Below are 23,429 nucleotides of genomic sequence, written 5' to 3' on the forward strand. Positions count from 1 at the left end.
CTAGGTTCTATCCTTATGAATTTGAACTTCATCAAAGCCCTCTGGCTCCCCCTCATCAGTAAGAAGTATATACTCTGAACTAGAGTATCTAGAAGAAAGTCATTGCTCTCTCTCTGATCTTCTAAGTGGTGGTGGAGTAGACTGCTCCCCCTGCTCAACAACCCCATCATCATTTCCTACATCATCTACCCCCGGCTGGCCATCAGTCTAATTATCATCATGAGTACCATTGTCAACTGGATTGGGCAAGTTCACTATAGGAGTTGGATTTAGATCAACCAAGCCTTCACTGTCACTAGACACTTTCTTCTCAGATTTTTCAATATCATCAATGGTTTGATCTTCCATAAATACTACATCGCGACTTCGAACGAGTTTCTTCTCAATCGGATCATATAATCTATAGCCAAATTCATCAAGACCATAACTGATAAAGATGTACTGTCGTGTCTTAGCATCAAGCTTTGACCTCTCATCATTTGGAATGTGAACAAACGCCTTACATCCGAAAACTCGTAGATGATCATAGGAGACTTCTCTACCATACCAAACTTTGTTCAGGACATCACCATTTAGAGCAACTGCTAGAGATAGGTTGATAACATGTACTGCTGTGAGCAAAGCCTCCCCCCAAAAAGATTTTGGCAATTTTGCTTCTGAAAGCAAACATCTGACTTTCTCCATTAGGGTCCAGTTCATCCTTTCAGATAAACCGTTCAACTGTGGAGTCTTTGGAGGCGTCTTTTGATGTCTGATGCCCATCTTTCTACAGTACTCATCAAAAGGACCACTGTATTTGCCTCCATTATCAGTACGAATACACTTCAACTTCTTACCAGTTTCCCTTTCAACAGAAACATGAAATTGCTTGAAAACATCAAGCACCCGATCTTTGGTCTTCAAAACATAAGCCCAAAGCTTCCTTGAATGGTCGTCAATAAACGTCACAAAATAAATCCCTCCACTAAAGGATTTTACCTTTAAGGGACCACAAACATCGGAATGCACCAATTCTAGCAAATCCGATTGTCTTGAAGGAGAGTGACTATTGAAAGCAACTCTGTTTTGCTTCCCGACCATGCAATGCACATATTTCTTCAAATTTTCTCTCTTTACACCCGAGAGTAGATCCTTCTTGGCCAAGCAATTTAGCCCCTTCTCACTTATGTGGCTAAGTCTCTTGTGCCACATCTCAATTGTCTTCTCATCTTCCACAGCATTAATAGAATCACCAGCGATGTTAGCTTGTGTCATATACAAGCTAGGACTCTTCTCTCCTCGAGCCACAATCACGGAACCTTTAGTAAGTTTTCATTGTCCATTGCCAAAGGTGTTGCAATAGCCCTCATCATCAAGCCTTCTCACTGAGATTAGATTAAAGCGAATATCAGGCACATGCCTAACATCCTTGAGAATCAGTCGTGCTCCTTTATTGGTCTCCAAGTGGATATCTCTCATGCCAGCAACCTTTGAATAATTCTCATTACCCATCTTTACCACCCCAAAATTACTGGGCGTATAAGATGAAAAGAGTTCCTTCTTTGATGTAACATGCAAGGCAGCTCCACTATCAATGACCCAGCTTGTCTCTTGACAGGCAAAATTAATGACCTCTTTATCACAAACTATGACAAGCTCAGCAGCAGCAACTGTATCGTTGTGGTCACAATCTTTCTTTTCTTCATTGCCCTTTTTCATGTCTTTCTTGAACTGGAAACACTTCTTTTTAATGTGTCCCAATTTGCCATAATAGTGACACTTGACATCTTTGTAATTAAGCCTTGACTTGTTTCGGCCTTATCTTTACCTTTAGAACCTTTGCTTTTACTTCTCCCTCTATCTTCAGTGATGAAAACTTCGGATTGCAAAGACGAAACTTGAGATCTTCTCCTCATCTCTTCGTTCAAAACAGCACCCTTAACAAGTTCCATCGTCACTACACCATTAGGAACGGAGTTACAAAGAGACATTCTGAATGTCTCCCAAGAGTCAGGTAAAGTACCGAGCAACCATAAAGCTTGAATCTCATTATCAAACTTTACACCCATAGAAGATAACTGCTGCAAAACTCTTTGAAAATCACTCAAGTGATCAAAGATAGTACTATCCTCCTTGTAGTGTAAACTCATCATCTTCTTAATCAAGAAGAGCTTGTTGTTGCCGGTCTTTCGAGCATATAAAGATTCAAGTTTCTCCCACAACAATTTGGCATGTGTCTCATCACAAATATGATTGAGCACATTGTCATCTACCCATTACCGAATAAAACCACATACTTGGGCATGTTCGAATTCTCACTCTTCATCGGTCTTCGATTCGGGCTTTTGTATAGCAAATACCGGTAGATGCCAACTTTTCACATAAATAAGATCTTTCATTTTTCCCCTCCATATGTGATAGATGGTTCCATTCAGACTAATCATTCTGCTTGTACTAGCTTCCATCAGGCTCTTACTATTCACTATGAATAGTAACCGGATATTAGAATAGTGTTTGTACGTGAATAGTACACTAGGTAAGTTCCCAAGAAAGAGAGGTGGGTCACAAACGGACACACTTAAGTACCAAGTCTTTCCTTAGCCAGAACTTTCCTAGATATGCACTTCCACTATACCACACTTAAATCCAATAACCGGACATACAAGAAAGATGCTTTTAGCCAAGACAATTCTTTTCTGATGTGGAAGATCAAACAAAGTTGCGACCACAGAGCATACTAAGAATTTCCTGAAAAGACTTATATTTTCGTAACTAAGAGCTCTGATACCACTTGTTGGGAAAAATCGGACAGAGATTCGAACAATCGCGGAAGCTTCTCAGAATCATCACATTTTCCCACCACGGAATAGAACACAAGCAGAAAATACAAGAAACGGAAATTTAACGTGGAAAACCCTCCAATATTGAGGGAAAAATCACAGGGCAAAATCCGAGCAATATTCCACTATAATAAGGATAATTATAAAAATATCATCACACACTCTACTCTTTTTCAAGTGATACAACAATATAGTGGCACTCACAAAACACCTTCACTTTGAAGCCTTTACTTCCTTGCCTCTCTTCTCTAACTTGAACTTAAATGCTCAAACTTTGAATGTTCTCACAAATGGATGCAAATGGGATGAATCAAACCTTATGAGAGGGGGGTATTTATACTTAAAGGCTTACCCCCAAAAGGCTTAAGTTAGGAAAATAGATAGATAGACTAACATTAGCCATGTTAGGTAGCCTAATTATCTAATGTGAAGTTGTTTAACATTAGGCTGGAACCCATCAGCTGGCCTTTGAGAAACCTGAGAGATGTCATTGGACTGCATCAGGGGTAAGTACAGCATACCAAAACAATTGTCCACAGGGCTGGCTGGGATATTATTTATTTTTATTCAATTCTACGTGGTATTGGATGAATTTGAGAGCTGCTTATTTTAATCAATGTATATTTTCTAATCAATATGCATATACTATCAAGCTTATCTACTTATACTCCAAAACTGACTGTTGGTTACTAGTTATGTTCACACTCAGTCTCACTCTCACTGCGTAACTCGTGTCCAGGATCTAATTTAATTAAATTAAAAAATGAATATTCAACAAAACGAATGCAAGTAAATATATACATACAGTACCACTAAATGGACCTTTTGTTTAATGAATGCAGATTTCAATTGTTGTGGGCCTTCTGATAACCTTCCTGGCCCCTATCGGAGGATTACGAACTATCATCCTTTCTGCCAGAACTTCCAAGTTATTCTCCTAGGCCTGGCTGACCATCTCCATCTATGTTTTCATCATTTTAGTTGTTTGCATGACCAAGAAAATATATATTAGTGTATCAAATTAGAAAATGCATAAGCAAAGGTCCAGATCCAACACAAACGTCTGCTTCATTAACATTGTCGTTGTTCTTATTGATTCCTGCTTGGGTCGATGTATAACAGAAATTGTAAGGGTTATTGGCCTTCGGTAACTTCAGTACTATCACTCTAAATTTAGTGGTACTGCATGACATTTGTACATTTAGTTCACGTAGATAAGGAAGGGTGCACATCATATGAATCTCATTTAAATATAATTCCCATTTGGGTTTCCAGTCTTCTATTCTATAGTCCAGGTATTTTCAGGTAAAAAAGAGCCGGTCATGACAACGATTGTCTCTCTCCTCTCTTTACATTTTGAGCATTCTATAAACTTTTTGTAAACCCTATGTCTCTATGTTGTGTAGAGTGAAGCATCAACCCTTAAATGCTGCCGTTTTGATAAGGGGATGGAGGGTCATCTTACAACCGCTCATTGCCTGCTCCAAAACGATGTCGTTTTGGAGCCCAATGAGCTCGGAAGGCCAAACGGCAACCCCTCTCGTCGTTTCATGGCTCGTTTGATTTATTTTATACTATCTTGTCATTTAACCTAATAAATTTGAGGTCGTTGATCTGATTCTCAAATTTCATCTTCATCGCTTCTTCTACTTATTAATTCCAACCAATTCCTCGAGATTGGTGCATTGGAATAGAACAAAAAGCAAGAGATAGAATCGATTTTTCATTTAGGATTTTCTCTCTCGTTTGTATATGTTCATTATTATTTTTTTGATTTCATAGGACTACCTTTTGATTTGTATGTAATCTTTGGGCAAGTTTTGTTAGGAAACCAGTGAATGTGTAGTGAGGATTATTGTTTGTATAATAAGGGTGTAATTTAAATTTTTTTCTAACTAGTGCAATAAATATTTTTCACTGAAGTTTAACATGGACGTAACCCTAATTTAAAAGGTGAACCACAATAAATTTTGCTATATTCGTTTTCTTTCATTTTCATTACTATTTTGACTTGTGCATAATTTATTTATATGAAACATTATCTTTTTCGTGGATTCTGAGCTTAATTCAACATTATTTATATTTCTAGGATTAGGATGCTAGTAATTAATGCTTGCTACATTATAATTTCGAGGTTATGGGTTTATAATTGTTGGCTTAAGCACTACAAATATGTAAAAAGTTCCTACCTTCAACATCTAGAACAGAGCAAGGAAACTGAAGAGGGCGAGGAGCAAACGGACCCCGTCTGATGAACACAAATTAAATTCCCACATATATATTATTATTATTATTAATACAGGCAGGTGGTTGATTAGATGGCGGCAAGCTGCTCTATGTTCATAGGATAAACTTCATGGATACTTCCATTGAAAGCCTTTATCCCCATCAGAATGTTCACTGCCTCAGTTGGGTGGAAGGCATCCCAAAACATATACTGTTTTCTGTTTGCACATGGCATTTGAAATGGGAGACATGTAATCTGGCCCCCGAATCGCCCTATTCCACAGCACCCGTAGTTTGTCACCCTAAATCCTGCAAGGATTACAACAATCGTCAAAATCAATAGTTTGGGTAAAAAAAATTTGTATGATACCATCATCATCATTCAATTTTGTACCGTAGGAGTCCTTCTTGGCCACGATATCTTCGAAAATGTTTCGAACGTCCATGAAAATAAACTGAGAATCAGCGAGGCAAGAGGTGAGGCCATCCGCCATGGCTTTGACATTGGCATTAAAAGGCTGCACCAACTGGTTCACTTCTTCAAAGCAGCTGCCATTGGCAGTTCGGGCCAGCATGCTGGGGATGCACCCCATCTTCCCTATCCCAGTAAGCACAAATTTCCGGGCACCAAGATTGTACAACCTCTGCAATGTTACGTAGCTGAAGGTGACTGTCACTGTCGGATTGTAATATATCCAAGACCTAAACTACCAGTATGAGATTGAGTTGTATGTACCGTGAGCTGTTGGGAGTACTGTTCAGTCAAGAGGCGGGCGAATTTCTTAGGATTGTACTGCTTGCTGGTCTCGTAATTGGGCATGAGATAGTTGTTGAGGTAGTCATTGCTACCTATGCCCACAAAGAAGATGGAGCCGGCTAGATCCCGGGCCAATACAGCCGCCGGAACTCGGTCTTCTGTTGTTATTTGGTGCAGAGTGTCCTCAAAGTTCTTGATCTGCTGGTTGAATGGGATTCGACCCAGCTGCACGTTGGTTTGTTTAATTACCAGATACACAGATATCAATTAACATCACTTTGTAATTAAGTATGGTACGTACGTATATACACGATGATTTTATTGCATGCTATAATTATCAAGCATATCATTATATTAAGTAGACGTCTGGCATTGGTGTAATTAAGTTGAAGGGCTTACAAAGTTCATTCCGGTGTCATCAAGGATTCCGGCGGCGGCGGAGGCGTAATTGACGCCGTGAAGGACTTGGGCAGGAGAAGCTTCGGAGTAAGCAGGGATTAGACGCAGTCCCAACAGTTGAGCTGACGAATTAATTAATGTGCATTTTTAAATTAGTATATATTAATAAAAAAGAAGGCATGTATTACTTGTATCAAGCATTAATTAACTTTATTTCACATCTTTTATATGATTCTAATCCATATATATCCTCCCAACCTCGTCTATGAAATACTTTGAAATTTTTCGTAATTAAGCTAATTTTGATTTAATGTTTAAATGTAATGTTCCCAAATAAAAAATTAAAAAAAGGAAGTTCACAATTTTAACATTTCTAAAATAATCCATCTAAATAACTTAGAAACACACATATTTTTCACAACTTTGGTGCTTTTATTGTGAATATATTCGAATTTTTCACTTTTCATATTTTTCATATTTATTGTGAATAGGAGAACTATTTTTTTTTGTATAAGGTCTAAAAAGTTTAAATCAACATGTAAATAGTACATTCATTATTATAGATTCTACCAAAAAAAAAAAAATTAATGCTTGGCACCTCCTAAAATATTATATTGTTTATTATATCACGAATTGATATTTTCAACATATTAAATTAAAAGGGGCTATAATAAATATCCAACAAAGTTAATTTATAAGAATTTATAACTAAACGCAGTTAAAAAAAATTATTATTAATTAAACGCAGTTCAATATAACATTTAAATCTTTATTCAACCTAATATAATGCTTCATTAATTGGATATATTCTCAAGCAAAAGTCCTCCAACATAATAATCATAATGGATTCTCATTCTCAAACCTATTTCAAAAAAATTATTTCAAAACATTGTAGTCAGCCCATGCATATATATCTGTCTAGATAAATTTAGAAGGCAAAAGTTCATTTACAGGATTAATAGAGTTTCTTGCTTGCTTGTCATCAGTCATCACATAGCATGGATGCATATTTCCATCCGGAGATGAATCAGATTTAAACTGAAAGGAAAAGACAAACAATAGCTGAAGAAGAATGTGTCCCAACCACCCTATATTATTAAGTTTGGTTTAATCCCAGCATATATATATATATATATATAGACAGAGGGGGGGAGATATATCTCACCGATCGTGTCGACCATAGTGAAGCCGTTGGAGAAGCGGCCGGTAGGGCCGCCTTGGAAGTCGATGCCATAGGGGAAATAATTGGCTTTGGCGAAGGAAGCGATGTTGTTGTTGTTGCCGTTGTCGATGAGGGAGTCTCCGAAGATGAACATGGCCGGCACCACCTTTCTTGACGGCGCCGGCGAAGGCGAAGGCGAAGGCGAAGCTGCTTCCTGCTGCAGGGACATGTGATGATGATGAGTACCCGAAACTGCATTTTGCATCACCAAAATGCCCAGGAAACAAAACCTCACGATCTCATGAACCATGGCTGCCAAGCACTCTGGCCTTTTAATTTGTTTGTGTGGAGAGAGAGAGAGAGAGAGAGAGAGATGTGAATGAATTGGGGGCGAAGAGAGGAGAGGGAGTTTATCAGATTAAATAGGGGAGGGTGGTTGCTGGTTAAGAAGAAGGGAGTTAATTAGTGCATACATATTTGCTTGTAATCTTCTGCAGTAGTAATTACACAATAATTGTGGTCTGTTGGCATTTTTTTTTTTGGAGGTTGACTGCCTGCTGGCTTCCCTCTTGTCATTTCTTTCTTTATCTTTTTAGGATTATTAAAATGTTATAAGAATACTGATATTTATTTGATATTTAGGATTAAAATGCCCCAAAAAATCACTGTTATGTTTGTTATGCATTTATACCTTTTACTTGGTAAGAATCTACATCTAATTCTAATTTTTAATTAGGGTTCAACTTCTTTCCATTTTGCATATAATTAAGATGATAGATGGATGAATATTTCAATTTGAGATATTCCATACCTACCGGGGATCTGCAAACAATTGATTTTTACGAATGACCATATAACATGAAAAATTGTTATTAGTTTACGCGGAAACACTTTTCTGACACCACATTATCGCAGCCAAACAGACCATTAAGAGTTTCCCTTTGTAGCTGAAGAATCTAAGTTTTATGTTCATGCCAAATATATTAGGCCCTCTCCAGTATTATGCCTCCAATAAAAAAGCCGTTTCTCTAAATCAAGAGACAAATGGCAAACCAAATATGTTGCCATAATAAAACCATTTCCTTGAGTATACAAAGGTTTAAACACTCACTCTATGATTATGTAGAGTTTAATTTTAAAGGATATTTTCAACAAATGGAATACATTTGCCATTCACCAGTTGCATTCACCACGTTTGGAATTAAAGAACAAACTACAAGGAATATAGCAGCACCTATAGCTATCCTACAAGCATTGGCCTTCAACATTTTACAGCAATTTAATCTAGGTATTTAATTTATCTCTGGAAAAAAAAAAACAAAAAAACAAAAAACTGGAAAACTTATGAAGTTTTGATTAGCTACGGAATTTGAGCAATTTCAAGCAGAATTTTGTGCAGCGACTGTGGCTTCGAAAAGAAAGGGCAATGGTCACTGCCTTTGATCTTAAAGACTCCTTCTGGCGGGTTTTCTCTCACCATTTTTTCTTGAACATCAGGTGAAAGGGCATGATCATCCAGCGTTTGAATGAAGAATCGACGAGCGGATCCATATTTTTCTGGCGATAGTGACAATTTCTCCATCATCGGACCCAGAGGGATCGGTCTCATGGACAACATGGCCAAAGCAATATCCTGAAAACAATCACAGTAAATAACAAATTTATCCAGCTTTCTCCTGATATGGTAGTGAATCAAACCTAAAGATGCAAGAATTCTGTCAAATGCACTGTTCTTTTTCCTGATGCTCGTGTGGCCTAAATATAATGAGATCGAGTTAATGCACCATCTTTTTGCCCATCATTTCATTATTGCTAGTTGTTGTAGTATCTGCTTATCAGTCAATCAATTTTCAATCGCCAATGAATGGCTTTAAAATAAGGAAAATCCTCTCTCATCCTATTATATATGGAAATAAGAGTTCCAATTGTGGAGGGGATCATCTAGGGTAGGTGATTAATCTCTACCCCTGGCCATCAGACTCTTTATCAATACAGCAGCTTAATCAAACTCTCGTACCCAAGAGTCGCATGCTACTAATTCCATTGACCTGAAAAACATTACTGTAACTCTGTAACGTACAAGTAGTTTTATTTTTATTTTTTTGTTTATCTTTTGGGTAAAATGGCCTACATTCAAGGACAACATGCACGCTAAGAATTTTGAAGGCAATCTACATCAAATATTTCATAAATAATATTCCCAAACAAATAATAAGATTGCGATTGTTCTTTTATGCAAGTAAGAGATACATATGCTTATGCAGATCTACACTCTCTACGTTGACTAACTACTGCAAAATTAACAGGCTCGAGTTGTAAAATACCTTTCCAAGGGACTGGTTGAAATATAACCCTTTCAATTGCTGTTTCTCAAACATGAAGCCAGTAGGAGGGTTGTCTTTGCCATTCCCATGAATTATGAACTTTGAATCCTGCATGAACAGTTCAGCAGAGCCAAGCTGCAGACAGAATTTGCTTCTCAGAATGTGTAGATCAGAGAAATTCAAGGAAAAACAATTGCCTCAAAGGGACCGCTATTGGCAAAGATATTCTTAACGGGCCAAAAGAACTTTCCTAAGTTGATTTGAACGACGGTCCAAGTGTGGCACATTCTGATGGGAAATGAATCACAGACCAGTTTATTCTTATTTCAGAGAGAGTGGAAAACAGGGTGGAAACTTTAATAATGATGATGCAGATCTAAAACACATTACAGGAAAAGCATACTGTTCTGTACTCGAGGGAAAAAGTTCAGACAGTACAACCTCCAGAAACTAAATAACCTGGGGAGATCATAAAGTTGTAATTGCCAGGAAGCCTAGGAACAAGTTTTTTTATGATTCTCATTGATTAAAATACTTGCTGAAGATCATATCTGTTCAGAAAAAAGAAAACAGATAAAGCAAAATACAATACTTGCATACTTTTTTAAAGCTAAATGATTTCTTTTTCTCATATGAAAATGGAGGATAACATCCAAACTATTTTATATACTCCCCTCGCATGAAATTGCATTGAACTCCCCTCTGTTTTGTTGTTCATTAATGATTATCGCCCTCATAAATCAGTCACTAAGCTTGTGGCTGATTATCCGGTTTTGTTTTTATGGATTCTTCAAATGTTGATTTTGTGCTGATTTGAAATAGTATGTTAATTCAGTGGGATACAACATTTTTTAACCTAATCTCTGGAGCCAATTTAGCCCCGCAAACCTCAGCCAGATTACTAATCGAGCACTACCATTGCCACAACCAAAAGAACACAATCACCGTCTGTAACAAACACTTTTGACAATACATGGAGAATGGAACCCTAGCACTTGAACAAGGAACACCATCCACCACCCCAACGGTTGTCATCACCAGTATATTGAACTGTCATTGCTATTAAATCAAATAGCACCACCATCAGATCGCAAATGTCAGTCTAAACACTTCCTGTTGCTGCCACTGCTTTCTTCTGTTCAATACAATCACAGCCCAACAGTGGTGACCAACACCATAAACAGCCCCATAACAAAACTAAGTAACTGGCAGACCCCCCAACACAACCCCCCCCCCACCCCCCCCCCCCCCAAAAAAAAAAAAAAAAATAGAATAGAAAACATCATATCTATCATCCACTGACCAACTACATGACTGACACCCACCCCCACAGTGGCAGCCTGGTACAACTCCACCATGTAACTACAGGGCAAGCAATACCCGTCATGTCCCACATTAGTGTCACCAAGGAAACTTTAACACTCCAGTGACTTCTATCCTAATAACTTCAAGTTTATGTAATTTGTAACATGTAAATAACTGGTTGCGCATGTGATTGAGAGGTGCAGTTAGAGAGAGAAGGGCAAAACCTTAAGAATGTGGAGTCTTGCTTCTGGTTTAATGCTAAAAAAATGGATAATGATGACGGAATTGTGATCCATGTCTGAAGAATTTGATTTGATTATTGATCAATTTTTGATATGTTGTTCTTGTTGTCTATGTCTAGGTGGTTGTTGGGCAATGATAACTGATAGGCAATGCAGGATGATAATTCATAGATGATGGCAACTGACAGTGGCTGTTTACTGGGGTTGAGTCGGAGATGTTAAAGAGAGGCAAACTATGAGGCGTGGTTGCAAACATGGGATAAGGACATGACACTGCACCAGCACAAAAACACAATAAATTTCTCAAAAATTATGAAATCAATGGACACATCAGATAACAAATTACATATCTTATAAATGTACATGAGAATGCACACATTCCATATAACAAGAAATAAGAATGATAAAAAGCATATACATGTTTTAGAAAATTTTATTCAAAGAAAAGCTATATAAATCAAAATTCTTAAAATCAAAGGGTTAAAAGGAGAAAGGTATAAGAAATGCAGATTCATATTGTTTTATTTTAAAATCTGATTGTCAACTTATAAAGAGGCTCTACCTTGTTTAAGATGATGCAAATGCAAGTCTCCCAAGTGTCCATTAAATGTCTAGTAGTAAAAAATAACAACAACAGGGCAAGTCAAGTTTGGATGAGTGCCCACCCGCATTTAAAAAGTCCTGTTAAATGGTGGTGTCTAAAGCATGTGTTGAAATAATAAAATGCCTTTATGGACGTGTTAGTGCTTCTTAGGGTACAAAGAATGTAGAGAGTAAGGGAGGAGATGTGGGGTGGGGTGGGGGAATCATGGCAATAGAATTACAGAAAGGATAAGATGGTAGAAGCAAATTTTTCAGCAAAGGCAGAGAAGATAGAGAACAAGGAAGGAGATTTTGGCCATGGCAGGCAGAAAAATTACATAAACAATAAGATGGTTAAAGAAAATTTGTTCATTCACAATGCACTCTCAGCAGCTGTTGTAAGGAAGGCTAATCCAATTTCAGATGCATGGAGGAGCCAAGAAGTATCCTAGGAGGACAACTGTAGCATTGGTTGTACATATATTGAAAATGTTGAAATATTTAATTTATGGAAAATCACTTAATTACTAAAAAGATTATTATATGATCGTATGCCTATGTATATGTGTGTTTTTTATATTAAATATGTGGTATTGCACAAATCTTTCAAAACTCTTCTTAAAGTTAAGAAATAAGATTATCAACCATTGTCTGTTGAATGGAGTTGGTTTCTTCATGAATTATTGTAGTTGAAATTTTGAGGCTATGAACTTTAGAAACTATAGGGTCAACTGCATATTTTTGATAAATGAAAATGTTTCTTCTGAGGCACCCTAGCATGATAAGAATACAAATCATTAGTTCAATAATAAGGTCAACTTATTTTAATATTTAAGGCATGTTCAAACGTTGAAAATATACCTATTATTCAAAAACATCTAAAGGCATAATCTAGAGTTATTTAATTTTGATAATGAGGTCAACTGTTCTCTGTTGGAAGGCTGAACATATAACAACTAGAACTCTTTTAAGTGTATAGGAGAAGTATCTCATTTAAGCAGGGATGTTTTGAGTTCTATAAATACCTATGTACTGCATCATTTGAATGTAAGACAAACATTGAATGTGAAATATATATCTAAGCATTTCCTTCCTCTCCTCTCGTGAAAGTTGTAAGTTTGTTTCCTTTCCTCTAGCCCACCACCCTCCAAGATTTTCTAGAATTTATTTCAATATTTAAGGCTCATTTAAACATTGACATCATACCTCTTCAGCGAAAACATCAAACGGCCTTTGCCCATCAGACACCATTGTAGCACAGAGGAAAACTGCTTTTGAGATTTTACTTGTGAAATGTTCCAAAGCATATGAAATGCATGCACCTCCACTACTGTGCCCAACCAAGATAACCTACACAAGCAGTAAATACATTGTACTTCAATATAAGTATGACAGTTGTCAAGAAAATGAAAGAAATCGGAGAAATTCCACAGGAATTCTATACCTTTTCATCCTCTGGCAGATCCTCCAAAAATTTTATTAATGGTTTTGAGTAATCCACAAGTGTAGTGACATTGTTTGTATCCGTCAGATCAATACCAGATCCAGTGAGATCTAAGGCAGTTGGAATTAATCCTGATTCTTCCATCAGAGCAATAGTTCTGTACCAGCACCATGCTCCAAAGCCCTCTCCATGTACTAAAACAAATCTCTTCGCTTTTAGACTATCCAAAAATTCTGGTAGCTGTAAGGATGCAGTTTAGACATTGAATGAACATGTAGAAACAATAACTTACACAACAAAATCCAGAATGCAAGACAAGACCAACTGTTTTACATTGTAAAGAACCATCACTGCACGTTACAGAACCCATAAAGAAATAGGATGTGGTACATTTTCCAGGCTGTGATGTTTTCAGACTGAATTTTGTGCGAAATCAACAGAAGCATGTAATACACGCAGAGTTTTGTATAAAACATTAAAACCAATAAAAGTGAGTGAAACTTCACTGGGAATTCTTTACAAATTGTTTGGGATGAGCCATTAGATGGGGTCAGCTACATTGATTCTGTGATCATATCTTTTGGAAGCCCATCACAACCCATGTCATGCCTAAAAGGTTCTACCAAGTTTTTCTTGGTCTTAAAGCAATAAATCCCTATATAAAGATTTGACCATATAGCATGGCAAAAGATGCTAATGAGGAGAAAAGTTCAGAGTCACGAAAATTTCACCTAAATTAAGGGGACCAAACAGCTTCCTCTAAAAGGGAGAGAAAAATCTACCTTCAACAATTCCTCATCCCAAATTAATCAAAAATGAGCTGGGAACATGTCACACAAAGCCTCGATCACATCAACCATTAAACCAAAACTTTAAGTGCTGCCTAACAGAAGCAAGAACGTCTTACAAAAATAATTCGCACTCTAATGACCACAATCATCAACCATCACCTTGTCATTCAATTGGCACAGCCCTTTTCTATTCCATCTGCTGTCAATTGTCAAACATCTACTTTAACCATCACTAACCCAATACTATCTCTGCCTATTATGCAAGGCCCCCTCTCTAAATTTCTCTATCTAATTTCAGAACCATTATCTGTATAATTTGGGCTATATAGGTAACACCACCACCCAGAACTAATTATTTTTTCACTTATTTGATAAATCTAATAAACCCAGTTTCAGTTTCTCTCTCTTATTTTTTTCTCCAAAACAAGTCTGGTTCAACAACCCCATCAGTATAATTTTTTTCAAACAAGAGGGGAAGCGTGTGATCTTGTGGATTCAACCACAAGGATGGGATCCAACGTAAATGCACTTTAGCACAATTTTCACATCTGCTCCACATCATGACATTTGCACAAGGAACCAACAAAAGGAAAAAGAAAAAGGAAAGGAAAAGAATGCAATCCACCAACCACCTGTTGACCAAGATTGATTGACCCTGAATTTAATCGACATTGACATGCCAGAACCTAATTAGAGAGTTCAGAAGATTTCTCTCATGGTGCCAAATAGGTCGGTAGATAAGAGCTCATCAAAAATCCGCTATGTATGTGCATATGGACCCTACGAGAATGAAGTTATGTGGCTACTATGAAAAGGTGCATCTCCAAGTACCTTTTCGTGCTCTTTTTCCCCACTCTCTCTTTACAGATGTAACGAAAAGTGCAAATTCACTTGACAATAAAACTAAATTTAAAAATTGCAAAAGAGCTTCAATGATAAAAATCAAAATTTTAGCAGATCGCCCTTTTGGAATTTTTAACAAACGGTTGGAAGCCCTTTCTCTCTTTCTCATCATCACAGATCCGACCATCGAAAAGAACAACAAACAGAAAATCAATTAATCAATCAAGAGAAAAGAGGGGAAAGAAAAAGTGATCATTCCCCCAAAAGTGGACCCCGCACCTGTTGTTTGCCGTTAGAGAAGGGATCGGAGAGTTTGCGGCGGCGAGAACTGGTGGAGCCTCCGATGCGGCGAGACATTGAGCCCTCAAACCTCTGAGACAACTGGTGCTGCTGAATCGCCATGGAAAGAGCTTGCCTGTGAAGCAACTCCTCTTCTGCGCGCAGTTTGCGCTGCGATCGGTCAGACATCCTCTTGCTCTTGGATCCGTTGCCGTCTCTGCCGTCCTTCTTCATCATGCAAATGAACTTATTACCCATTAGAGCGGAAAAGAGGGGGGGGCAAGGCTTGAGATGGGGAAGCTGTGCTAGGGCTTGGCGATTAGCATTCGTAGGCGGTGGAGGATAGAGTAGGAGGGGAGAAAGGAAGGATGTGAAGTGGAATTTAAATGGGGAAGGAGACAAATGTGGGAGGAGCAGAAACCCAATCCCCTAAAAAAAAACCAGAATTTGCGAGCATCAATTTAATGCTGCTTCTTTTCAACGCTCAGCAGTTAGCAAATGCCGGCTGGCTGGCTTGCTTGCTTGCGGCTTCACTCCTGAGTCCTGACAGGACTCCACTCCCGAGCCGCGACCTTTGACTTGGCTTTTTTCACCCTTGGATTTGGAACCTTCTGTTTTATATGTTTTTCTTCTTTCGGTCAAATGGAAACACACAGTCCGTTGCGACTTTGAATGAATGAATGAATGATCTACGCTCCCCCACCTGCTCCCCTGTCCTACACACACTCGTCTGCGTAAATTTCCTGCTTCGCCATCAACCCCATGCCGTACGGTAACCTCAAAGTCAAAACAAATGAAAATGCTATTTCTACTCTTAGAATAATAAAATAAAAGAATCATGTTATATATACATCACTTTTGTATATTTTAGACTCACTAAAATATCACTCGCTTCACATGCGTCTCACGCGCCTCTATGGGTCTCATGAGGACTTTTTTGTCACTGGAATATCTTTATGTAGTCTAAGATGTAGGTCAAGGTCTTTTTTGTCATTAAAATACCTTTATGTAGCCTAAGGTGTAGTTCAAGGTATACCAATAGTATTTTCCAAAATAAAAATACTGTTTAAATGATGGCCGAGGTCACTCGAGGTATGACTAAAATGTTTATTATGAAAGTTAAAAAATATTTTAATCATTTATGAGCATATATAATTTAAAATATAAACTTTAATATACAAATAGCATAATCTCAAAACAAAACTATAAATTTGTAATATTATTTTTTAAAAAATTAAAACATAAAATGTTCATAATTTGTGTTTTTTGGGTTTTGAGAAAATAGTTTTTTACAATATGTCCAAAGTATTCAAATTTACAATACCAGTATAATTAATTGTTAAGAAATTATATTTATAATTTATAAAAATAACTATTTTTATTAACTTGCATTTAGTATTATATATCCCAAAAAAATTTAAAAAAAAACATATCACCTTGATATCAAATAATATGAATTCTTAAAATTTTTATTTTCAATCTGAATTAAGTGAGATATTAAGAAGAATAATGATGAGGGTTGCATTATTAGTAAATGAAGGTAATTGATGGCTGATGAGAGATCAAAAAGCATTTTTATCCCCTAACAACTCTCGTATTCGTAATTTTTATGTAAATTTTATTAAATATATAGAATGAGCCAACCAACCAATTTACAAAGGTAATGTTGATTTAAACCGATTTTTAAAGGAGAAATTAAGATATGATGGGAGGAGATGATGATAGACAGGAGTCCCACATCTAACGCCCAAGTTTCCAACGTATTAGGACAATACAAAACGATTTGAGATAAAAGGAGGGGCGGGAAATAAACAAAAGCTTAAAAAAAGTCACCAAGTTGCATGATATGTCTTTGGGGGAATTGATAGAAATTAAACAGCTAATCCTTTGGATCAATGCCACAAAACTATTCCACATGCCAACTATATACACATATTCTACATCTTTGTATGCCCTCCCCCCACAAAATTTCACACTATTTACCAATGAAAATCAGACAAAAAGGCCCACCCTTGGCCCGTCTCACTTGCTTTCGCTGAAATCTGCATCGATCACATCCCCATCGCCGTCTCCATCTGTTGACTTACTGGTTGAGGCAGACGATCCAGCATTATCGCCGCCGGGGGCAGGAGCCCCCGGCTGCCTGTAAAGGGACTGTCCCAGTTGCATAACTTCCTGGTTCAGTGCGGCCATCGCGTCCTTGATGGCTTGAGTCGAAGAACCAGACATGGCATCCTTAAGTTCTTTCAGCTTGGCCTCCACCTTATCCTTAACTGGCGCGGGTACCTTGTCTCCCAGTTCTTTAAGCTGCTTTTCTGTTTGGTACACAACAGAATCTGCCTGGTTCTTTGTGTCTATAGCATCCCTTTTCTCTTTGTCCTCCCTTGCGAACTTTTCGGCCTCCTTAACCATCCTATCCACCTGCAACGTTCACCCATATATAGTATAAATGAGCACCACTTAACAATTTTATACAACACAATAAAAAAAGGGGGTGACCCCGGTGAATTTTACTAATTAGCAGACCAAGTCATTCAACCTTCCACTTAGATTTTCCATTTAGGTAATTGAATTGTACTGAAGAGACTCATAAATCTTTATAACAGAGAGACCCATAAAACTTGTGAACGTCTCTCAACGAACACTAATACTAACACCTAATAGTCTAATCCCCACAAACCAATTGAAAAGGGGGAGTAAAAGAATTGAAATACAGAGACAGGCGTCACAATCGCATAGAAACAAATAAAGGTGTGTTCATGAGGCAACACAGTGACCCAACATATACATTCAACAAGCCAAATATGCGCAAAAATATTGAAATTCTCACAAGGGTTTCAAAAGTAACTTAACCCTTTTATCGCTAAAAAAGCAAGGCAGTCCTATATGAACACAATTGCCATAAAACAACTCAAAAAGAAGATATAGCTGTTTGTCTCACTCGAGTTTAAAACAAAACCTAACACCGTAAACATTTTAGGGACATACATTAATTACATAATAGGAACTGGGGCATAATGGGACAATGCTACAGCTAATTGATGTTCATTCTCTTTCTTTACATAATATTCAGTCCTTTTAATACTTTTGTTCAACATTAAAATTATTCTTTTCTCACAGCCACAGGCAAGTTAACAAGACTAGCTTTTTCGTTTTTTCTTGTTTTTTAAGGGGTGCAACCTAGGTTGCCTCAGTGCCCACGGGGTTGAACAATGTTAAAAAAAAAAAAAAAAAATGCAATGGCTTATGATGGCTGAAATGTCAATATAACATTCAGGAATTGCCCCTTACAGCTAACATTTAAAAAGAACAGAGAATGCACATTTAGTAGATGTTTGATAAGCAACTTCATCAAAAATAAAAAAATAATAATAAAAATAAAAAACATGCATTTACCTAGCAATGTACTTATTCAAATTCCTTGTTCTCCAAAAATTGTTATAAATTAAGGAAAATGAATTTGGGAAACAATTTTATGGTAAGCAGCGCCAGATTTGCATTTTCAGCCATTAGTACTAGCAGGGCAAAGTTAAAAACCTAATAAACGAGCAATATATTCACACCCCCTATTTAACACCAATTACTCTAGCAACATCCATAACCACATTAAATCTACTCATCCTGTGAACCTTTTATCATTCAGTATCAGTATCAGTATCACAATAAGAGTCCCACGAGTCATACCTCATCTTTAGGCAATGTGCTAGCACCAGTTATTGTGATGTCCTGCTTCTTTCCTGTCCCCTTGTCAACAGCTGTGACAGAAAGGATGCCATTGGCATCAATGTCAAATCTGACTTCAATCTGGGGCACACCGCGAGGAGCTGGAGGGATGCCATCCAAGCGGAAGCTTCCCAAAGATTTATTGTCCCTCACAAACTCTCTTTCTCCTTGAAGGACATTGATCTCGACACTGGTCTGCCCATCAGCAGCCGTGGAGAAGACCTCTGATTTGGAGGTTGGCAGGGTTGTATTCCTTGGAATAATCTTTGTCATAACACCACCCAAGGTTTCCAAACCTAGAGACAGTGGAGTCACATCCAAGAGCACAATGTTGCTAACATCTCCAGCTAAGACACCAGCCTGGATTGAAAACAGGATACAGGATTGTTAGAATGCTAAAATGCTGAAGTGTCACTTCATAACAATAAATAAGAAGAGTCTAAAACCTGAAGAAATAAGATGAATAGCATTCCAGGGGGAAGGGGAATGAGGAACCAAAAGCGATCTTGTCAAGAAAGAACAAACCTGAACGGCAGCCCCAAGAGCAACAACTTCATCTGGATTGACTGTCACATTAGGTTCTTTTCCAGTCAGCTTCCTGACTAGATCTTGAACAGCAGGAATACGTGTCGATCCACCAACCAAAATCACTTCATCTATATCTTTGAAGGAGAGTTTAGCATCCTTAAGTGCAGTTTCCACTGGTGTGCGAAGCCTGCGAAATTGAATGCCATTTATGAACAACTTGAATTGAGAAAAATATATATCAACTGCATTGATATGAAATTTAGTGGACAATCTTAAGTGCAAACCATTTGTCTCCCAACTCCAGCTCATAGTGATTATAAATATCATCTTAAAATATTAGCAAATTTATATTATTGAACTCAACAGAGATTCCATTTCCAAATACATCGGCACACAATATACCTGTCAAACAAATCTGAGCATATTTCTTCAAACTTGGCCCTTGTAAGGGTCGTATCAATGTGCTTCGGTCCATCAGCAGTAGCAGTAATGAACGGCAAGCTGGCAAAACCAACAGATTAGTCAGTGATCCTGAAGAAAGATATTAGGCATCCCAAATAATGCAAAAAAAAAAGAAGAAGAAGAAATAAATATACCTAATACTGGTCTGCGTCAGAGATGACAATTCAATCTTTGCTTTCTCAGCCGCCTCTGTGAGCCGTTGAAGAGCTTGTTTATCTTTCAAAAGATCTATGCCTTCATCCCTCTTAAAATTTTCAGCAAGCCAATCAACAATTCTCTGCATGACATGCATTATTGCAATTTAGCAACTTTGAAAGCAACAGGAAAGGAGGCTATAACTTTGGATTGCGGCTCAGACCTTGTCAAAGTCATCTCCTCCTAAATGGGTATCCCCAGAGGTAGACAAAACCTCAAACACTCCATCTCCAACCTCCAGAACTGCACAACAGAAGATTCACAGAAATTAATGTAAAATACAAGAGGACCCATCCAAGTAGTTCATAAATTTGCATCATACCTGAAACATCAAATGTACCACCTCCAAGGTCAAATACTAGAATGGTTTCATTATTCTTCTTCTCAAACCCATACGCCAATGAAGCTGCTGTAGGTTCGTTGATAATGCGCAGGACTTCTAACCCAGCAATACGGCCAGCATCTTTTGTTGCCGTTCGCTGAGAGTCGTTGAAATATGCTGGTACCGTAATCACGGCTTTGGTAACTTTATCGTTCAAGAATTTTGATGCATCATCCACAAGCTTTCTAAGAACCTAACAACAAAACATTTTTCGGCCTCAATGGAACTTGAAACAAAATCAAGAACGAAATTTCTCCAATTATTCTAGGATACAGAGAGGAACAAATTACAAAATCAATAAGGAAATTTGTATACATTACAAAATAAATTAAAAAAAAAGGCAATAAGAACCATGATTATACTTAATAAGATTGGAGTAGAGGCTCTAGAAGATAAAACCTTGCAAGCATTAAGTATTATGAAATTTGTATGTGGAATACAGATGAACCCATCCGCATGGCATTAAATACAGCTAGCCCGACCAGGTAGAAGATATCAATTAACTGAAAACAGAGGAACTGAAAATAACTGAATCAAAAATCCAAAAGAGAGAGGAATTCAGCGGGATAATACCTTAAAAGGGCCTAAATACATCAATTAACTCATGTAAGAAACAAGCTGCAAAATTTTTTCACATATTTCAGTTATGAACTTCCGAATGCTCCGGTTAGATGTTTTTATTAAGGCTCTGTTTATTTGGGAGCAAATGCTTCCTTGAAGAAAAACAATTTTTAAAGGAAATAATTTCCTAAAAATATTTTTTCTAAAAATGAGTTTTTTTGTTGTTTTAACTGTAATCCAAAAATTTTGCTAAAAAAGTGTTTGGCTGGCACTTAAAAATTATAATGTTTTTTCCTTTATCATCAAATGTATAACATAAAAAAAAATAATAATAATAATAAAGATCAAACATAAAAATATCATATATCATCCAAACAAGTTCGACAATAATCATAAATAAATTCTATAATATTATCGTTCTCAAAATATTTACATAAAGATAAAAAAAAAACACGAGTTTAAATTTAAATAACGTCTTGACAACAGGCTTCTTATGGTGTCGATCCCAATGCACAATCTCCCTTGAGAAAGTTTTGCCAAACAAAGAGAGAACCAGACAATGACGCAGACAGCGACGCAAATGAAAACGCAAACACGACAGCGACAGCAAGGCAGATGGTGACGCAGACTAAGAGAGGGAGAGCGAAGAACTATATGTCGAGAGAGCCAAAACAAGTGCGTGGCGGCCTTGAGTTAGGGTTTCGATAAACAACTTCTCTTTTGCAAATGAAAAATCATTTTGCGCAAATTACCTCAGCTTTAAAGGCTGGGTTTTTAGTTGACCGACTGGAAATTATTTTCAATTGACTTTCGTGTTTTTTCCTGCTCCCAAACAAAGGGAGCCTAAAATATGATATGATAAGTTACGTGATGAAGTCGCAAAACTTATGGCTCTTTAATTCAATTTTTGTACTAATGTGATGCCTCAGAGATAAAAAAAAAAAAAAAAACAAAATTACAAGAAATATGGGGGTCTACCTGTGCTGAGATTTCCTCGGCAGCGAACTGCTTGCCAATGGCAGGGCAGTCGAGCTTGACATTGCCATTGTCGTCCCTAACGAGCTTGTACGACACCTGTTTGGCCTCCTCGTCCACCTCCCACATCTTCCTGCCGATGAACCTCTTCACGGAGAAGAACGTGTTCTCGGGGTTGACGACGGCCTGCCTCTTGGCGATCTGCCCCACAAGCCGATCCCCGTTCTTGGTGTACGCCACCACCGACGGCGTTGTCCTCTGCCCCTCAGCGTTCGTCACTATCGTCGGCTTCCCGCCCTCCATCGCCGCCACGGCCGAGTTTGTTGTCCCTAAATCGATCCCCACCACCTTCTCGCTCACAACCCTCAGCCCCCTCCTTGCAATACCATTCGACTTCACAAAACCCGCGCTCGGATTCAACTTAGTCCCGAAGAACACGGTGCTGGATGAGGAGCATCGCCCGTTTGGAAGCCGGGAAAATGAAGGAAAAGTGGATTGTCCGAGCACGTACACTTGTGTTGCAGAAGACGCCATAGAATACTGATCTCTTCGTTGAAAGGCCGCTTAATTATTGCTTGATCTTCTATTTCTCTTCTTCCTTTGTCATGTATGTATATGCATATATAAGCATAACCGCTGTGGACCAGACAGGGCTTCTAGAGGCTTTGTGAACTTATCCGGGGGTTCGGATCTTTCGAGAAGGGACTGGGATTCACTGGGGATGGAGACGGAGATGGCGCGTGTGGGCGTGGGTGTGGCATTAGCAATTACCGGCCCCGCGATCGGTACTGGAAGGTCTCGAGGTTGCTCTGGCGGGAGCAAAAGTCTATCGCGGTCAAACAACATTCATTCTACGGGAGTAAGCAACCACGGTTCGTATCGTCTTCTACTTTGTGGTGGTCTGGCAGTTTTATAATCCCGTCCTAACCACGCTTGTGAATTTCTTTTTTATTAATTTATCTCTTAATTGTTTAAATAATTTATCAATCTATTCCATTATTTATTCAAAAACTGAATTTGGTGTTCAAAACTTAGTTTACTTTTCAGTATGTCTTTTATATTTTTTTAAAAAAATTAATAATTAAATAAGTTATTTTTTAATTTATACCTATTAACAATAAGTGAGAAAAAAACCAAACCAACTTAAATCATTAAATCGAAAAAGAGTGGTCGGTGGTTATGATTTAATAATTTTAAGAATCATTTAAAATGGAATTTGATTCAAAATTTGAGTTTTCATAAATTGATAAATCGACCTCTCATGAAAATTACATATTGTTCATTTATAGAAAACTGAAGTAGTTTTTTAAAAAAATAAAAAATTAGAAACTATATTTAAATTGATTTTTTTTTAAATTAGTTTCCTATTTTCCAAATTTATATTGAAAATAAAAAATATATATATATTTTTTGATATTTTTCTTTGTTAA

At 37.5% G+C, this 23,429-nt stretch overlaps 3 protein-coding genes across 3 annotated transcripts; all 3 read right to left on the reverse strand.

Moving 5' to 3' along the window:
* Positions 1-5,133: 5,133 nt before the first annotated feature.
* LOC127799230 (GDSL esterase/lipase At1g71691) lies at positions 5,134-7,673 on the reverse strand. The gene is made up of 5 exons (XM_052333049.1): positions 7,367-7,673; positions 6,202-6,323; positions 5,782-6,027; positions 5,440-5,689; positions 5,134-5,354 (listed from the first exon to the last, which is right to left on the reverse strand). The coding sequence occupies exons 1-5, from the start codon at positions 7,671-7,673 to the stop codon at positions 5,134-5,136; spliced, it is 1,146 nt and encodes a 381-aa protein (XP_052189009.1).
* Positions 7,674-8,491: 818 nt separating this feature from the next.
* LOC127800748 (putative methylesterase 14, chloroplastic) lies at positions 8,492-15,769 on the reverse strand. The gene is made up of 5 exons (XM_052335539.1): positions 15,174-15,769; positions 13,261-13,500; positions 13,023-13,166; positions 9,688-9,822; positions 8,492-8,996 (listed from the first exon to the last, which is right to left on the reverse strand). Exons 1-5 carry the CDS (start codon positions 15,429-15,431, stop codon positions 8,724-8,726), a joined length of 1,050 nt encoding a protein of 349 aa, XP_052191499.1. The 5' UTR covers positions 15,432-15,769; the 3' UTR covers positions 8,492-8,723.
* A 1,241-nt stretch (positions 15,770-17,010) lies between these two features.
* Positions 17,011-22,768, reverse strand: LOC127798704 (stromal 70 kDa heat shock-related protein, chloroplastic-like). Its single transcript, XM_052332252.1, has 8 exons — positions 22,003-22,768; positions 20,404-20,656; positions 20,245-20,324; positions 20,021-20,163; positions 19,827-19,925; positions 19,422-19,611; positions 18,858-19,256; positions 17,011-17,594 (listed from the first exon to the last, which is right to left on the reverse strand). The coding sequence occupies exons 1-8, from the start codon at positions 22,531-22,533 to the stop codon at positions 17,196-17,198; spliced, it is 2,094 nt and encodes a 697-aa protein (XP_052188212.1). The 5' UTR covers positions 22,534-22,768; the 3' UTR covers positions 17,011-17,195.
* Between the last annotated feature and the right edge of the window lie 661 nt (positions 22,769-23,429).

This window comes from Diospyros lotus, chromosome 4, assembly GCF_014633365.1.
Source record: "Diospyros lotus cultivar Yz01 chromosome 4, ASM1463336v1, whole genome shotgun sequence".
Lineage (NCBI taxonomy): Eukaryota > Viridiplantae > Streptophyta > Magnoliopsida > Ericales > Ebenaceae > Diospyros > Diospyros lotus.

What these genes read in the sequence shown, in the direction of transcription:
- LOC127799230 (XM_052333049.1), bottom strand. Translation starts at nt 7,673, where the DNA reads ATGGTTCATGAGATCGTGAGGTTTTGTTTCCTGGGCATTTTGGTGATG. An exon ending in CACTATGGTCGACACGATCG is followed by an intron (nt 6,324 to 7,366) that starts GTGAGATATATC and finishes TTAATTCGTCAG; the next exon opens with CTCAACTGTTGGGACTGCGT. An exon ending in ATGACACCGGAATGAACTTT is followed by an intron (nt 6,028 to 6,201) that starts GTAAGCCCTTCA and finishes ACCAACGTGCAG; the next exon opens with CTGGGTCGAATCCCATTCAA.
- LOC127800748 (XM_052335539.1), bottom strand. Translation starts at nt 15,431, where the DNA reads ATGGGTAATAAGTTCATTTGCATGATGAAGAAGGACGGCAGAGACGGC. An exon ending in ATCTGCCAGAGGATGAAAAG is followed by an intron (nt 13,167 to 13,260) that starts GTATAGAATTCC and finishes CTGCTTGTGTAG; the next exon opens with GTTATCTTGGTTGGGCACAG. An exon ending in TTGATGTTTTCGCTGAAGAG is followed by an intron (nt 9,823 to 13,022) that starts GTATGATGTCAA and finishes TTCTGTCTGCAG; the next exon opens with CTTGGCTCTGCTGAACTGTT.
- LOC127798704 (XM_052332252.1), bottom strand. Translation starts at nt 22,533, where the DNA reads ATGGCGTCTTCTGCAACACAAGTGTACGTGCTCGGACAATCCACTTTT. An exon ending in TGCTCAGATTTGTTTGACAG is followed by an intron (nt 19,612 to 19,826) that starts GTATATTGTGTG and finishes TCAATTTCGCAG; the next exon opens with GCTTCGCACACCAGTGGAAA. An exon ending in GCACATTGCCTAAAGATGAG is followed by an intron (nt 17,595 to 18,857) that starts GTATGACTCGTG and finishes TGAACGTTGCAG; the next exon opens with GTGGATAGGATGGTTAAGGA.